Source organism: Galdieria sulphuraria (genome assembly GCF_000341285.1).
Source record: "Galdieria sulphuraria unplaced genomic scaffold scaf_0, whole genome shotgun sequence".
Lineage (NCBI taxonomy): Eukaryota > Rhodophyta > Bangiophyceae > Galdieriales > Galdieriaceae > Galdieria > Galdieria sulphuraria.
Window position 1 is genome coordinate 422,198 of NW_005178475.1, and position 15,726 is coordinate 437,923.

Consider the following 15,726-nt stretch of genomic DNA (forward strand, 5'->3'; position numbering starts at 1 on the left):
TTCTGCACATAATAAAACGATGTTTGAGAATTCACAAGAAGCCAATAGTTACTCATTATATTGTGCTAACCTTGGCAAAGTGGAACATAATATAGTAGGTCCATCTTCATCTTTGTTGAATGATGTTGACTCTTCTTTCGAATCCTTCATTTCTTCAATGCTATGCGAACGGCGCAAAAGGTACATTGGGTCACTTCTTGAAGGACCTTTGAAAAGTTGTTCAACCAACTCTACATCTTCATAGGAACCCATTACAACTTGAATACGATCATGTACACTTCCTGGAGTAATATCAAGAATTCTTTCAAGAGCAGTAGAAGCCTTTCCTCCTGCCTGTTCTATAATAAATGCCAATGGTGAGGCTTCATAAAGTAACTTTAGCTTTCCATTTGGCCACTGTTGATGAGCAAAGTACATAAAAATACCACCATAAAGAAGAGTACGATGAACATCAGCAACCATAGAACCAATATACCTCAGAGATCTCTCTTTTCCATTTAAAGAGACTTCCGTCTAGTGAACATCCTATTATGAGCGATGTACTCGAAACCAATTTTCTCTCAAATACCTTGAAACGACTTATCAGTTCTCTAATTTCCGGTTTCCACAAACTGCAATATCCCTCATTGACGGAATAAATATGACCACAGTATGGGATGCGAACATTTTCATGAGTTAAGATAAACTCATTCAAAGCAGGATCAAGAGTAAAGCCATGCACTCCACTACCAAGACTAAGAAATAGAACTGTGCAAGCACCATAAAGTGCATAACCTGCTGCAACCATTTGTCTCCCAGGTTGCATAACGTCTTCAATAACTGGTGACCCACCGCTCATCTGACGAAATACTCCAAAAATAGCACCCTTAAATATTATAAGAACTTGGGCCATTATAATACAACTACTTTACCATTTCCTGACAGGGAGGATATGAACGACCCGTGAGTGGATCAAAAACAACCGCAAACTTTCCCTGCATATTACTTTCTACTACTACTGGATTTTCCAAATCTTCTGAAACAAGAATACAAGAGCGTTGACTATATAGAAGACAATCAATCCAAGTCTCATTGGCCAGACGTTCTAAAGGTTCCGACTCGGTGCCACTTCCATGTGTTATATCTCTTCTTCTCACCGCAGAACCAACTGACTTCACTGCTACTGCTATGGACGCAAGCAACATTATTAAGTCGTCAACACCATCCTTTTCTGCAGTTGCATTGGAGGACTCTGCTCCCTCTAGAACATGAAGTCGTCGATGAGTACTCAACAGGTGTTGAACCAAAGTCGTCTAGTTGTAATCTTTCAACATCAAACAATAAGTTAACTTGAAGAAACCTACCGCATGATTATTACTCTCTTTCTGAAAACTCTTCATTTGGATATCTCGTCCATACAAATGGAATAAATCGAAAATGAAAGTTTTTTTGGGATCCAAATCCCAAAAGGTAAATGTTTGTGACAGTCAGTATCGGCAAACTTGTAAGCCGTACATTTCGTGTACAGAGTTGTTTGACAATACGTAGTTCAATCAGTTGCTATATGCTTTATGGAAACTGTAGATTTGTAGAGCTTTCTGGAAAAAAATCGAAAGATTTTGCTTGGCCTTTCAAGCGGTTCTGTTGTTGTTCCAATTTACCTCCAAATGAGACAGCAGAGTCATCAGTGTCGGATACCTCAGAATCAAAGCGTAGTGGTGAACCAATATTTATTTCTAGAGCTAGGCAACTTGCGGAAAAGGCTGCTCACGATTTGAGTTTAACTATCGAAAATATGCACTGGAGTGGTGGAAAACTTGTGGTAAGTTCAACGGTTAAATGAAGCTGTTGTTATTCAATTTTTTTGTTTTAGGTATACATAAGTCACATAGACTCAGAGACATCTCCCAACCTTGGTGACTGCTCAGCTTTAAGTAGAAGTCTCAGTCGACTACTAGACGAAGATGATGTGATTCCTTTTTCGTATCAGCTCGAAGTTTCTACACCCGGTCTGTCAGGAGTGCTCAATACGGATAAGGACTTTTCAGTTTTTAAAGGCTTTCCAATCAGAGTTACTACGAGTGAGGAACACAAAGGGAAGAAAGAATTTGGGGGTAGACTAGCAGGACACAGTCTTGATGCAATCCGAGTGAATTCTGCTGGTAAAATGACCAAGATTCCGAGAGCTTTGGTGAAGCAAGTTGTTCTTATCGAGTCCAGCAAGATTTTATAAACTCTTGTTTATCTTCATTTTCAACTGTTCTTCAATGACATGTTGAAGAATTCAAAGAATATTAATATTGCTGTTTGAATCTAATTGAAGTCAAATGAAAGAGCGTTTGAAATCATTCCTTCACGTTCTTTAAGGCCTAATAATGTCTGATGAAAATGAAGCTGTTTTCATATGAAAGCGCTAAGTTATAGACATGACTGAAATTGGTAACTTACCTCTTCACGAAGTTTATTATTTTCTTCTACCAACACTTGATTTTCGTGTTTCACTGCTAGATGTTTCCAGAGTTCCATTTGCAAGCGGACATTATCTGCGGACAGAATGGATACTCGCCTTTCTAGTTGTTCAAGGTATCGCTTCTTTCTTTCTCTCGAAGCCGCTGCAGATTGTCTATTTCTTTCAACCCTATTTAACATATCTGTCATTAATTTAAAAGTAACAAACGCGTTTCTTCAACCTCTTTGCACGTTTGACTTCTCTGGCACCACTGTCCGTTGTTTCATACGAAGATGTAGCTGTATGAGTTACAGTACTCATGCAGGTTTTCATTTCTGAACAAGCAACACCACTAGCATTGTAAGTAAAACAGTTATAATCGGCTTGGTCGGTGTTCTGCCGAGAAGCGTAGACAGGATTTCTGCTATTACAGCCATAATTTTCTTTGGAGTTATCTACAAATGTTTGAAGCTGTCCGTTGGATATCGATTCTTTTTGTATGTCGGAGACGGTAGGATAGTAGCTTTGTTTGAAGTTGCCCGAATTCAATTCGCTTGTTCTCTTTCGTTTAGTTCCCTTTGATACAGAAATAGAGTATTGCGAGTTGGAGTTGAGAAGAATTGGTGTGGAATCCGCTTTATAATAAGATGAATAGAGCGGTCTTAGCTTAAACCGCAATTTTTCATCAACTGACATTGTACAAGGTGGATTCCTCAAAATTGTTGCTCGCGCCACTCGAATATGGCGTTATTGTCTTCTCTGTTGATGAATAACAAGTCTCGTATTGTTACTAGAAGTGCATGGAATCTATTTGAAATGTAAACTAGTTAGGAATGAGTCGACATTCAATTACAAATCTCACAAATAGTGTGGTCGAGTTGTCTTCTCTTGACTCTCAAAGCCAGAATTCTCTTTGAGTAGAAAACAGGGACATTCGAAACCCAATTTTTGGCGGGCTCTCATTCTGATCTGTAACGTTCAAAATTTGCATCCGTATTGCAAAATTTACTACTATAGACAGTCATGTTGCTTACACTTCTATCATACGATGGAAACTTGAAATCCCATTGACAATAAAATTACGACTTGTTGTTTAGTATACTGTTTTGAAAGCTGTAAGAGTCTAAAGTTATATCAAACAATCATCAAGATAGATGGGTTAGCTTTTGTTTGAACAACAGCATTTTTCCAAATACTCGTTTATGACACAAGCCATGAGCAGGCTCATCTTATAATGTGGTTTTATGACTTTGCGTCTTGGCATCGATGCAATGGAGGAGTCTATAAGTTCTATAGATACATGAGCTTATACTGAAAATTTAATTGCTTCTATTCTATTGGATACAGATAGAAAGATGTCACATTTTGCAATAATCATTTTGCTTCACCATTTTCATCTTACGCGGGCAAACTTGGATCGATTCAAATTGGATTGTATCTTTTCTCCTCAACAAAGGCTAAGATTTTAGAAATGAACTTGACTAGTCCACTTACTAGAGCGAAAGCTCGAGAGCTAGCTCTAGCACAATCTCCTTCAAGATCTGTCCTAACTGAACCGCTTTATACGTCTCCTCGAAGGAGTTTGTTTGACAACACCGACGATAGCGCAGGTCTAAGCAGACGAAAAACGATTTCTCGCTCGGGAAGAAAGTCAAAAAACACAAAGTATTCTTTTTCATCAGACGACAAAGAAAACATTTCTATTCACAGAAGTCCAAAATCTAGAGAGGAAAGCAGTTTAAGCAGTCAAAAGGGGCAAGGAAAAGCGAAGGAATCTTACCAGATAGATCAAAATCTTGGAAATGCCTTTCAAGTATGTTTAGTAATCTCATTTTTTGTATTCTTAATCATTTCAGTGATAGAAAGATGGAACGACATCCTATTCAACGCTATCTTCGCCTCCTTATTTTTCCAAAACCTCGAATTCAGAACGAGTCGTAGAAGATAGTAGCCCCTTGACGTCAAATTCTCTTGATCCTAAAAATTCATCATTACATTCTAATAGTAATGAAAGAAAGAATCGTTCTTTCATGCAATCAAGTATTGATTCCAAGAAACGAAATCATTCAAAGGTTAGGAAGATAATCTGTTCAAGCTTTATTATATCTAATATATTCCTTAGGCAAATGTATTTAAATTGTTGTTGATTCTCTTTCTTGCTTTCATCCTTATTGGGACATTTATCGTTTTCTCCCTCAGAACAAATACAACTTTGGAATCGTCGAGAAGACAGTTTACTTCCTACAGGAATATGTTGGGATGGTTTCGAGCGATCTTTTATCGTCCGAAAAACGAAAGAGATAGCTTTGAAACGGCACTTTCATTCATGATTACACAGATTACTGATTTGGCAATATCCTTGGAGCAGAAAAAGAATCATCCAGAAGCAATTCTACACAGTATTCAGGATATAATGGAAAAGACTGAAAACATTCTCAAAGAGGGCATTCCTTATCGTGAGTTGAGAGAATGGAGAGAAACTCTTTATCGACAACTTTTCAACTTTATCAATCTCCATGAAGTGAATGATATCTCTTCAAATGATATCATTGCTAGACTTTTAGAATCAAAGCTACGACTGTATTATAAGTTGACTAAGCAAGACTATGCCCTTTCATCCGAAGGAGCCAAAGTTATATGTTCAACACCTTCCAAGCTTCGACAACAGAGTAGATACTGGTTGGCACGAATGGCTTCCTTCTTAGATCCATCCATCAATACTACTGTTCTTCGTTATCCAAAAGGACCAGAGACTATATTATCGGTAAGTCTTTTTCAAATTTATCTATGAACACAATAATAATATATATGTACATATATATTTATAATGAATGAAGGATAATGTATCTGTTGGAAACTGTTGGGCATTTGCTGGAAAGACAGCAACGGTTACCATTCAACTTTCCAAAACTATTCAACCAATTGCATTTTCATTGGAGCATATCATCAACTTGGACTCTAAAAATGTTCTCAATGCACCAAAATTGTTTCGAGTTTATTTGATACAAGACAATAAGTCAGAAAATGGACAAAGATTGGATTGGCTCGTTGGTACTTATCAATACTGCATTGAGAAAAGGAGTAGACAATTATTTCCTGTGCGGTTCCAGAACTTGCCATATATTGACAAAATCAGACTGGAGATTGTTGATAACTATGGTGGTGCGTATACATGCCTGTATCGCTTTAGGGTTCATGGTCATGAACAACAAGAAAGCTCACTTCAGCAGTAGTATCCCAGCGTCTCCCATACTATCCAATTAAGACAATTTGTTTCTATCCTCATTCGAAAGATCCTCCCATTATTTCGCAGTCACTCCAAAGCTCTCATTCCATTCTATATATTTTGATAATTGTTCCTCACAAACACTAGGCCGAATAGTCTTCAGTGCTTCTACAAAGTCGTCCTTTCGCAAGGGACGTATCCTGTTTTCCTGAATCCTAACAATCTTTGGACCTAATCAAATATTGGTCATCAAACTCTCTAGCAAAATTCACAATGGTACAATGTATCTCACCAAGTTCTCGTATAGGACAGAGTGCCGCTTCTCTTGTCAAGGCTGCCAGATCAGAATAAGAAAAATTCTTTGTCATATGTACGATTTGCTCAACATCTGCAATACTCAAGGAACTCTTAATACCTCCTTTCGACAGCAAAGAAAGGATAGCAGCTTTTCGTGAAGTTCCATCTGGCATAGGAATATATACTCTTTTGGTAAACCGTCGTCTCACAGCTTCATCAAGATCCCATGGTCTAAAACAACACTCAAAATTTGTCAAGTATTAGTATAACGTTGATCGACGCACCTATTGGTTGCTGCCATGACAAAAATACGGTCTTCGCCCGTAGTGTTCAATCCATCAAATTGAATAAGGAATTCCGTTTTGAGTCTTCTACTTGCTTCATGTTCACCTTCATTTCTTACTGACAAAAGACTGTCTACCTCATCAATAAAGATAAAGCTTGGTTGTCGCCTCTTTGCAAGGTAGAAAAGACCTTTTACCAAAGATTCGCTTTCTCCAAAAAACTTGCTTGTTAAAGAAGAAGTCGAAATGGAAAAAAAGCAAGACTCGCATTCTGTTGCAGCTGCCTTTGCAATCAAAGTTTTGCCGTTTCCTGGAGGTCCAAATAATAATAAACCTCTACAAGGAGCACGTAACCCACGAAAGATATCAGGTCTTCTAGAAGGAAGAACAATAGTTTCATGAATAACATTTTTCACAGAGTCAAGACCAACCAACTGATCCCACTTAATTCCTGGCGAAGAAACAACAATCTCGCTTTGAATTCGTCCCAGTATCTTTTCGAAATTCTCATTTTTCTCAGAAGGAGAAAGTATTCCCTTCATATTCGCAGTTTTGTTCCTTCCAGAACGTAGCTGTGTGCCTGTGACATTGTGTTTCTTCGCTGTTTTGTCGACAATCACAGGCAAAGACGAGTTGGTAGACTTGGAAAGAGCATCAATTCTTTCATCAACCAGGCCTAAAGTTTTCGAAACTTGGTTTTGAAAGTCTATCCACTTCTCACGTGTCATTGAACCTTGTCCATTTCTCAAGAGACTTCTTAATCTTTCTGCCACACTGACATATTCCTTCAGAGCCTAGTAAAAATAACTAACCTTGAGAGTTGGAGGCTAATAAAGTTGAGCAGTATTACTTTTGTCAATTCTGATTTTTCGTCCCAATCCACAGCCTTCAAAAGTTGTTTCTTACAAGCCTCGTAACAAGAAAACGGTGAGTTGGCGTTTAACTTTGAAATTTTCTGTGTAGAAAGTGTAGCCATTTTATAGTTTCTTATTTCAAAAATGGATAACAGAAACAATAGGGAGAATATAGCGACACCCAAAAGCAACCACCATAAAAACATTCAAGCCATCCCAACATAAAGGAAATGGGAATATACGTGTTCAAAAAGATGGCAAATGCAAACGATTGTTTAGTATTTGCTTTTATCCAAAAACTTGCTTATACAAGTATTATTACTATTGTTAGTGACAACATCTCTTGCTTCCCAACCAAGATGACCTAATTACTCGTTCCAACCCATAATGATAATAAATACTGAAGTGACACCTACTCTTACGAATAATTCCCTTAGCAGAACTGGCTGGTATTCCTAATATGTTCTCCAAGTCAGTCCCAGGTCATCCAACAGTTGATAAATGCCATAGTGACGCAAACAAGAAGCTAATAATTTGTACGCCACAAGTGAAACAACAACAAGAGCTATTCCATTCACAAATATCTGCTCACCCGTTGTCATAACATAAACTGCAGTCCACAAACAGTAACGGTAATAGGTTAAACGAAGCCACTCATAAAATCTCAATAACCTATTCCTTGAGTGTGGAAATGCCATAAGAACTTCTCCTTCTTGCATAACCTTGAAAACTATGAGCTAAGAAACTCAAGAATAACTCATTCTTTACCTTCATAACGACGGTACAACAGTAGAAAAAAAAGGTTGCAGTAGATCACAGTTGAGAGGAGTTTACCTTTGGTCCAGAAGCAATGGAAAATTTCAGCTTTCCATTATAATATGGTTTAAGTGTTGTTGATATTTGAGACAACTATTCCAACAGAATATTGCATTTCATTCCACAAAAATTATCCTTTTCATAGAAGAATAATACAGAAATCAAAGTTCAAGTCTGCGTATAATGGTAGTCAATGCTGACTTGTAGGGCAGAAACTTCTCAGTGGGACTGATACTGACCATTCGTTTCTCATAGTATACCCAATCAAAAAAAATAATTCAAAAAAAAAAACAATTAAAAAGGATATAGTCTGATGACTCTTATAACGCACTCTCCATAAAGTCAATAAGAAAAGAAATTCTAGTTGCCATACGATACCTTACAATCCTTCCATCCTTAGAATGATGTTTGTTAGGTCAACAATGCTTTATTATGATCTATGGATGAAAATGAACACTGCAGTGAATGTCGTTCATAAGTATAACGAGCCATCATGCTCAAAGAAACAACAAGCAACAGACAAATGAATACCAAAAAGAAATATCGGCAATATTTATTATGGCTTTCTTTCAATAGATCGAAAGGGACTAATCAATAATGTTTTCAGGCAAAGTGAAAGTTTCTATACTTTTCCTTCATAATGCATATCAAGTAATGTTTCCAAAACAAATAAGCAAAATATATTTGCAAGTGACTCTTGTCTCTCTATGTCTTGTTCTCTTCAGGGCTTATATTTCTGTAGAGTGGATGACTAAAGATAGAATTGGGAGAATCTACCAACTCCACGATAGCACGCGGTGCACCATCACCAAACCTAGTCAAACAAGTTAACAAAATGATAATCTCGATAGAACAAAAAATACCGAAAACCATTCTTTAACACTCTCACATATCCTCCGGGTCGATTGCGATATCTCTCTGCCAATAAAGTTTTGACCTTCTCAATAGCTCCTGGATTGGACAGATATTGAGCCCATTCTTGTTGTGGAATATCTCCACGCTGAAATAAAAGTGAATAAAACTAATTGTAAAGCAATAACAACGTACCTTTGCTGCTGTTATAGTTCGTTCCACGTAACGCCGCATTTCTTTGGCCTTTGCCAAAGTAGTAACAATCCTTTCGTTTTGAACAAGAGAGGTTACTAGACACTTTAAAATATCATTACGGTGAGCCTCAGAAACTCCCAAGTGTCGGACTCTCGTATTACATCTTGGCAAAAATATGGCAGTCTTCCTCATCTTCTCAACAGAATCTAAAAACAATTTTCATTGGAATTTGTGAGTGTCAGTCAGCGTTGCTTTTGACAACTTATGCAGACGGCTGTACCAAAGCAAAGAAATGATAATCTATTGCTGTCAGAGTTCTCAGAACAACTGAAAAAATTTTCTCGACTTCATTTACAAGGTAAGAAACTGTATCGTTTATCTCGATTATTTGACTTGGTTATTCTTCAGTGGGGTTATCTCAGTTGACTTCAGTCGAAGATAGTAATACTTCCACGAGATTATTTATGGAACAGGTTTCTAAAAACATACAGAAACTACAGGCAAAGGCAGAACATTTGTTTCATGAAAATTATGGATTCCAAACAACCAAAGAACGTTTGCAACTATTATATAACGAGGCAGTGGCTTTGGAGCGTACGGCTTCTCTTTTGGAGGACTACACTAGTATGCTCGAAAACAGCTTTCGAGATCAACAAGCTTTGGAAAAAAGCTTAACAAGACCAGAATAAGCTATTGTGGTCACTCCTGCATAATCTACTCAACCTCTCCGTTACTTGAAACATAATTCATTCCTCAGAAATATTCACCATTCGACTAGCCGTCCCACTAGTCGTGATATCGTGGCTTGGCCAAAAGGTATGTAGCTAGCACAGTACCATAACAAAGCCCCTATTTCAACGATAATGGATAACACAACCAGTGGATATCGTAATTTAACTTTGGCAACTGAAAAGAAAATAGCCATAAATAAAGAAATCAGATAGACACAAGTAGCCAACAATCGAACTGGTCTAAACATATATTGAAGTTGTCTATAAGGCCCTATTAAAAATGCAGTACTAACACCTCGCCCATCAATAACACTCTTTGCAAAAACCAACCCTTTTTATACTTACCTACAAAGCACAAGAATATTACCCAAAGTAAAGCTTAGAGCAAACTTGGCTGGACGAAGAGCTGACGTTGGCAGCATCAGAATGGACAAAAAAAGCATCATAGCACCAGCAACAAAACACATAGCAAACCCAACCAGACGTTGAGTTCGGGACAAACTTAGTTCAGAAGCCCAATCACTCCCAAAAGTAGAAGAAGGGTTTACATTAGTTTCTGCGGCTTCTTCGTCTCCACCAGAAGTTGTTAAGAGGGATTTTCTATCTTGCAACTTGTCTGAAAGTATTCTTGATAGTGAACTATTCTGTGTCTTTTCGCTCACGTTATCTATAAAGTCTCGTGCATTGTCTCCTATATTCCCTAACACATTCCTTGCACGATCACTCAAGTTGTTCAACATACTATTCTTCATTCAAATTGTTTTTCGAAGACAATCAAAATGTTTGAGACCATGAAAAAGTCTTCTCAAGTGTTGACTGCCGTAGTCTTTTATTGGATAGTGTCTATTAGCTTGGTTTTCATTAACAAGTTACTTTTCAGTGGAAAGTCTTTTCAAGTGAATGCGCCGTTATTTATTACTTGGTATTATTACAGTTGAGTTATATGAACTGCAACAAAGCTTACTTTGCATAAAGGTCTCAGTGTCTAGTAACTGTATTTTGTTGTTATGCACTGGGTGGACTTTCATGGACGAAGATGCCTCAGTTTGAAGTACATTGGTAGGTTTTTACACGTCAGTCTCTTTTGTTGACACGCTGTCTATTTTTGCTTAGGAAAACTTGTGTGCAGTTACTTCCCCTTTCTTTCATCTTTACTCTTATGGTAGTGTTCAATAATATATGTCTGAAATATGTCGAAGTGTCCTTTTATCAAGTGGCTCGATCTCTAACCATCATTTTTAACGTAGCGCTTGACTTTATGCTTCTTGGACAGCAAACATCTCCTGCTGCTATTTTCTGTTGTCTGATTGTGAGTATACATATATTTATTGCTCTAGTACTTGTTAATATAAACTATAGGTAGTTTCAGGTTTCTGGTTGGGTAATCGAGAAGAGTTACGATGGTCACTTATCGGTGTTATTTCTGGAGTTACTTCCAGCTTTTTTGTTGCTATGAATGCTATTTATGTGAAGAAAATGTATCCGTTTGTAGACAATGATCCGTGGAAGATTACATTATATAACAATGTGAATGCTTGTCTATTATTTCTTCCTTTTATTTACTTCAGTGGAGAAGTGAATACTTTGATGTCCTCCGAAAATGTTTCCAATCCTTCTTTCTGGAGTACGTGAATGTTCTTTAGAGTTTCTTATCACTTCTATTGACTCTCTTCAAGTCATGTTGTCTATGAGTGGCCTACTAGGCATTTTGATTTCCTTTGCTACTGCCACGCAAATCAAATATACGAGTCCTTTGACTCATAATGTTTCTGCCACAGCCAAAGCTGCAGCCCAAACTGCTATCGCATTGCTTCTCTTTCAAAACCCAGTAACTGGTCTTGGACTTGCGAGTATCTGTATTGTTTTGTTGGGTTCGTTGAGTTATTCCATTGTACGTCGGAGAGAGTTTCTACAAAGAGCCTCACAAGAACATTTGCCTGAAAAAGCCTAATAATGAAGTTACGGTAAAGTAAACACTGTTAGATAACCGAGTGTTGTGTTTTGATAAGCCTTGTTAGAATTTTATTCCTAGGAGATACCGGTGTCGGTAAAAGTGTAAGAATGGAAAAGAGTTTTTGTAATTCATTATTGGATAAAACTTATTATTATTTGTATCTAGTCACTTATTCAAGACTTGTGTTCATATTCTGGTTCTGTGCAAACAAGCTTGCACGAAAGTTTGTATGTTTCAGTCTTTGGAGTTGTGTAATAGAGCTAAGAAACAACTGTATAGAAGACCTACAAAGGGGTTTTCGATTTCTTGTATTATATTGCCGTTATCTGTTGAAAGAGAGACTATGGAAAGGAAAACTATCGTAGAACTATGGGAATGGGGTGGTTTTCCAACCAGTACGAGTGTTTTTCAACGTGCTTTCCGTAGTGTTCCTTTCGATGGCATTGTATTTGTGTATGACTTGACTATTTCTTCAACAAGAGATAGTTTATGGAAGTATTGGGCAGTTCAAGTTCAAAATAGCTTTGGAGATGTGGAAGGAGGTATAGAAAGAGACAATCGAAACTCTTATTCCTTTTGGAGAGAGAGTGGGTCTTTGAAAAAGGCAGGAGAAACTTTGAGATATCTTTTCCTTCAAATCCTTTCTTCTGTTTTACCTTATGTTAACCAGCAATGGAAAGAGAAAATGGAAACTTATTATTTATATGAATTAAGTCAACAGTTTCCAGTAGCAGTAATAGGGAAAAAGTCGGATATTTGGAGCCAACGAAGAAAACTAAAACTACACAAGTCTAATCCTACTCATGACAAGAACATCTTTTATGGCCCATTTCATACGGAACAAGCAATTGTTGGTCAGGATCGATGCTTTTGGAATTTTCTTAGTGCAGTGTTGGAACGTAAATCTAACAAGATAAATAAATACTACTAGTCACTCACAACCCATCATATCGTAATCAACTGTGTATAAATGAGTCAAAAGGGTAAACTAGTTATTGGTTATTCGTGCAACTTGAAGAAGCGCCAATCCTTCTTTCAACCTTTTGGTGATTATTTAGCAAGAAAAGGACATATTTTGACTGAGCTTCAATTGGAAGATATCTATTCGTTACCACATTGCGACGTCATTATTCATAAAAGAACGGATGATATGGCCGCTGCGTTTCAAGGAGACACCGTTGCAAGTTCTCGTATGGTGTCCTTGCAGAACTTTCTTCAGTCCAACAACACTACTTTGATAATAGACGATATGGCAGCTGTATGGTCAGTGATTAGTAGGAAAGGATTGTTACAAAAGATTGATGAAATTGTTGCTGCAACACAGAAATATTATTCTTGTACTGGCCATTCCACGTATTCTTTGAAGAGACTAGAATGGTTACAAATATCCAATGAAACCAGTTGTTTTCAGTCAGTATCTTTTCCAATCATTCTAAAGTCTTTACCAGCATGTGGTGTAAACAAGTCACATCGTATGTACATTGTAAAGAATGAACGAGCCTTGGAGGAAGTATTGAATACTTATTTTGCAAAAAATGAAGTTGTCATTGCTCAGCGACTAGTTCCTAGCTCGTATATTTGGAAAGTATACGTGATTGGAGACAACGTGGATATATTTTGTCAACCTAACCTTCCCTTGTTTCATATTCAACGAGAAGTTTATAAAGGACAAGGATGGTTTTGTTTTGATAGTCAAGTGAGTTTTGCAGAAACGAATGGAATCATCTATTCTCCTCCTGAAGAAACTTTGGACTCTCTACGTCATTTCATTGAACCTTTGATTCCAATTGTTTCGCATGTTTTAGGATTGAGTTTATATGGCTTAGACATTATATTCGATGAAGTGGAGAGACATTATTGCATTGTGGATATCAACTACTTTCCTTCTTTTCGTGGCGTTGAGAATTGTTTTGATAAGATATGGATGATGATAAGAAAAGGGCGAAATAGGGAAGAGTAGATTGAAGAACAACACTTGGAAGAATGTCAACTTTGGAAGAACAAGACAACTTGATAAAAAGTTCTCCTGAAAAGGAAGAAAAACCTAGTTATCAATCTACCAAAGTATGGAGCGAAAGTTCTCCTCCTCGACCACAACACACTTTGGGAGGAAAGCGACGACTCTATTCTCCCACAACGACACTTACTCCGAACCGACAAGACTTTGCTTGGAATCCAGTTAAAGAAGAGACTTCAGCTGCAAATACCAGTGCATATGTAAATACACAAGGAAATGGTTCAAGTTTTTCCCTTTGGAGATTGATTCACTACTTGCTTGGAAGTGTTTTGTTTTCAGTATTCTTTTATATTTTCCTATTTCCACTTTTATTTGTATTTGTGTTGGGTGTGATTCTTGCAGCTGTCGTTTTTGGAGTTTATTGTATTTATTTGGCTTGTATGAATACTCAACCTCCTAGTCCACTTCCATTGTTGGTATTCTTGCCGTTTGTGTTGGTATTGTATGGAATCTTATTGGTTTTCGGTGCACAACGCTCCAGCCATCGTTCTTTGACTGCATTCTGGGGAAGATTGTGTTTCTCGGTGGGTGTCATTGCTGGATTCTCTACTCCCTTTTATTTGTGGTGGAAGCAAATGTTGAATACTTTGGAGTTGTTGTATGCAGGTGTAGGAACCGTAAGTTGAGAACGGAACAAAAGATTATCATTTTGGTTGACCTTGCTTGTATATATGTTTTATTTGAAAAGCTTCTTTTAACTATATCCTTTGCAATGACTATTTTATTGCTCGAGTCAGATATGTTGTCTCCAAGACAACTTATTACCACACAAAGTGCCAATGCTCAACTAGCTTAATAATGAACCCTATGGTTGCTATGCTATGTGATTGATTATTTTCGTTTGGAGACGTTGTTCAATTCTTCTTCCATTTCATGAAAGCTAGAAGTACTTTCCGTTTCGACATCTCCTAAATTGAGTTGCAAGGAATCCGAATTAAGAAATACGCGGTTCTGAGAGTTGGCAATTGTATTTGCAATATCTCTTGCTGCTTCAATTTTTCTCAACTTGATGAATCCTGGATTGTTCTTCATAGCCTCTCCTATCATTTTCTACATTAAGTTTTTAGACTTCGTAGGAATTGCCAATGATTACCTATCAATTTGGCAGATTGTGCCTCGCCTTGTGCTCGAATGATAATGGATTTCTTATCTTGTTGGGCTTTTTCGACAAAGAATCTGGCTCTTTCTGCTTCTTGTTGAGCAACTTGTTTGGCTTCAACTGCAGCTGTGTATTCTTTTCCAAAGGCTAAATGTGTTATCGATACATCATCCAATACAATATTGAAATCTTTTGCTCTCTCCCTTAGATTCCTTGAAATCAAACGCGATACTTGTTCACGTTGCGTAATTAACTGCGACGCGTTGAACTGAGCTACGACCGACTTTAACACTTCGTTCACGATACTGGGAAGAACTCTCTCATCATAATCAGTTCCCAAAGTTTGATAAATGACGGGAATTTTATCTGGATCAGGTCTTGAGAGTACCCGAAGTGTGATTTGAACCATTTGCAAGTCTACAAGATGAAAGTAGCGAGTAACCAGATAAATATCTTTCCCTTACCTCGACTGCCGGTTAGAGACTGTACGCTTCTTGGTTTAGCTCGTACGTCATAAATAATAGGCACATCAAAGAAAGGAATTCGTACGTGAGTTCCTTCTCCATACACTTTGGGTCTCACTCCAGTAAACTTGTTAAAGATGACCGCTCGATGACCACCGTCCACTATAAGCAACAATATCAACACTTCGTTTAACTATCACTAGAGAAACTCACCATTATATAAACCATATTTATAGCCAATGGCAGCAGTAGCTATACCTGCAACTGCCAAACCTGCAGCACGAGCAGCTTTCAAAGCTTCATCAACTATACATATACATATAGAAATAAAAGAAACTTACCAGGGCCACCACCAGGAGGCATACGAAAGTTATTCCAAGGTATTCTACTTGCCATTGAATTCAAAGGGTCAATAACTTCACCGTTTTTTCAAAAAGTTTTCAAAAGACCTATTTATTGGCGTCGTAGACAATCCGATCAGCAAATGCGGAATGTGTGAAGTAGTCAAT

General features: G+C 37.5%; 11 protein-coding genes across 12 annotated transcripts; 5 read left to right on the forward strand and 6 right to left on the reverse strand.

The window, feature by feature from the left end:
• Nucleotides 1-7: 7 nt before the first annotated feature.
• On the reverse strand, nt 8-1,382 carry Gasu_02220 (fructose-1,6-bisphosphatase I). Its single transcript, XM_005709334.1, has 4 exons — nt 1,344-1,382; nt 912-1,292; nt 569-865; nt 8-513 (listed from the first exon to the last, which is right to left on the reverse strand). The coding sequence occupies exons 1-4, from the start codon at nt 1,377-1,379 to the stop codon at nt 49-51; spliced, it is 1,179 nt and encodes a 392-aa protein (XP_005709391.1). The 5' UTR covers nt 1,380-1,382; the 3' UTR covers nt 8-48.
• Nucleotides 1,383-1,412: 30 nt separating this feature from the next.
• Gasu_02230 (uncharacterized protein) lies at nt 1,413-2,387 on the forward strand. Its single transcript, XM_005709335.1, has 2 exons — nt 1,413-1,801; nt 1,853-2,387. The coding sequence occupies exons 1-2, from the start codon at nt 1,454-1,456 to the stop codon at nt 2,210-2,212; spliced, it is 708 nt and encodes a 235-aa protein (XP_005709392.1). The 5' UTR covers nt 1,413-1,453; the 3' UTR covers nt 2,213-2,387.
• A 115-nt stretch (nt 2,388-2,502) lies between these two features.
• Nucleotides 2,503-3,113, forward strand: Gasu_02240 (uncharacterized protein). Its single transcript, XM_005709336.1, has 3 exons — nt 2,503-2,753; nt 2,802-2,939; nt 3,001-3,113. Exons 1-3 carry the CDS (start codon nt 2,534-2,536, stop codon nt 3,069-3,071), a joined length of 429 nt encoding a protein of 142 aa, XP_005709393.1. The 5' UTR covers nt 2,503-2,533; the 3' UTR covers nt 3,072-3,113.
• Nucleotides 3,114-3,832: 719 nt separating this feature from the next.
• On the forward strand, nt 3,833-5,693 carry Gasu_02250 (uncharacterized protein). The gene is made up of 4 exons (XM_005709337.1): nt 3,833-4,241; nt 4,291-4,500; nt 4,551-5,192; nt 5,266-5,693. Exons 1-4 carry the CDS (start codon nt 3,900-3,902, stop codon nt 5,659-5,661), a joined length of 1,590 nt encoding a protein of 529 aa, XP_005709394.1. The 5' UTR covers nt 3,833-3,899; the 3' UTR covers nt 5,662-5,693.
• Nucleotides 5,694-5,697: 4 nt separating this feature from the next.
• Nucleotides 5,698-7,342, reverse strand: Gasu_02260 (AAA-type ATPase). The gene is made up of 4 exons (XM_005709338.1): nt 7,086-7,342; nt 6,236-7,029; nt 5,947-6,182; nt 5,698-5,885 (listed from the first exon to the last, which is right to left on the reverse strand). Exons 1-4 carry the CDS (start codon nt 7,209-7,211, stop codon nt 5,731-5,733), a joined length of 1,311 nt encoding a protein of 436 aa, XP_005709395.1. The 5' UTR covers nt 7,212-7,342; the 3' UTR covers nt 5,698-5,730.
• A 5-nt stretch (nt 7,343-7,347) lies between these two features.
• On the reverse strand, nt 7,348-7,982 carry Gasu_02270 (uncharacterized protein). The gene is made up of 2 exons (XM_005709339.1): nt 7,858-7,982; nt 7,348-7,811 (listed from the first exon to the last, which is right to left on the reverse strand). The coding sequence occupies exons 1-2, from the start codon at nt 7,861-7,863 to the stop codon at nt 7,545-7,547; spliced, it is 273 nt and encodes a 90-aa protein (XP_005709396.1). The 5' UTR covers nt 7,864-7,982; the 3' UTR covers nt 7,348-7,544.
• Nucleotides 7,983-8,316: 334 nt separating this feature from the next.
• Nucleotides 8,317-9,242, reverse strand: Gasu_02280 (50S ribosomal protein L17 (mitochondrial)). Its single transcript, XM_005709340.1, has 3 exons — nt 8,953-9,242; nt 8,769-8,905; nt 8,317-8,719 (listed from the first exon to the last, which is right to left on the reverse strand). The coding sequence occupies exons 1-3, from the start codon at nt 9,142-9,144 to the stop codon at nt 8,611-8,613; spliced, it is 438 nt and encodes a 145-aa protein (XP_005709397.1). The 5' UTR covers nt 9,145-9,242; the 3' UTR covers nt 8,317-8,610.
• A 41-nt stretch (nt 9,243-9,283) lies between these two features.
• Gasu_02290 (uncharacterized protein) lies at nt 9,284-10,442 on the reverse strand. Its single transcript, XM_005709341.1, has 2 exons — nt 10,029-10,442; nt 9,284-9,971 (listed from the first exon to the last, which is right to left on the reverse strand). The coding sequence occupies exons 1-2, from the start codon at nt 10,433-10,435 to the stop codon at nt 9,716-9,718; spliced, it is 663 nt and encodes a 220-aa protein (XP_005709398.1). The 5' UTR covers nt 10,436-10,442; the 3' UTR covers nt 9,284-9,715.
• A 10-nt stretch (nt 10,443-10,452) lies between these two features.
• Gasu_02300 (sugar-phosphate:phosphate translocator, DMT family) lies at nt 10,453-12,623 on the forward strand. 2 transcript variants are annotated; one of them, XM_005709343.1, is made up of 9 exons: nt 10,453-10,605; nt 10,659-10,742; nt 10,797-10,992; nt 11,043-11,307; nt 11,360-11,588; nt 11,630-11,647; nt 11,702-11,794; nt 11,850-11,864; nt 11,917-12,623. In XM_005709343.1, exons 1-9 carry the CDS (start codon nt 10,463-10,465, stop codon nt 12,566-12,568), a joined length of 1,695 nt encoding a protein of 564 aa, XP_005709400.1. In that variant the 5' UTR covers nt 10,453-10,462; the 3' UTR covers nt 12,569-12,623. The 2 variants fall into 2 exon arrangements, with proteins under 2 accessions (XP_005709400.1, XP_005709399.1); XM_005709342.1 differs by having other exon boundaries at nt 11,702-11,738; nt 11,803-11,864.
• Nucleotides 12,624-12,752: 129 nt separating this feature from the next.
• On the forward strand, nt 12,753-14,303 carry Gasu_02310 (inositol-1,3,4-trisphosphate 5/6-kinase). The gene is made up of 2 exons (XM_005709344.1): nt 12,753-13,593; nt 13,659-14,303. The coding sequence occupies exons 1-2, from the start codon at nt 12,788-12,790 to the stop codon at nt 14,278-14,280; spliced, it is 1,428 nt and encodes a 475-aa protein (XP_005709401.1). The 5' UTR covers nt 12,753-12,787; the 3' UTR covers nt 14,281-14,303.
• An 11-nt stretch (nt 14,304-14,314) lies between these two features.
• Nucleotides 14,315-15,722, reverse strand: Gasu_02320 (prohibitin). The gene is made up of 5 exons (XM_005709345.1): nt 15,559-15,722; nt 15,431-15,505; nt 15,218-15,379; nt 14,748-15,170; nt 14,315-14,694 (listed from the first exon to the last, which is right to left on the reverse strand). The coding sequence occupies exons 1-5, from the start codon at nt 15,611-15,613 to the stop codon at nt 14,486-14,488; spliced, it is 924 nt and encodes a 307-aa protein (XP_005709402.1). The 5' UTR covers nt 15,614-15,722; the 3' UTR covers nt 14,315-14,485.
• Nucleotides 15,723-15,726: the final 4 nt, after the last annotated feature.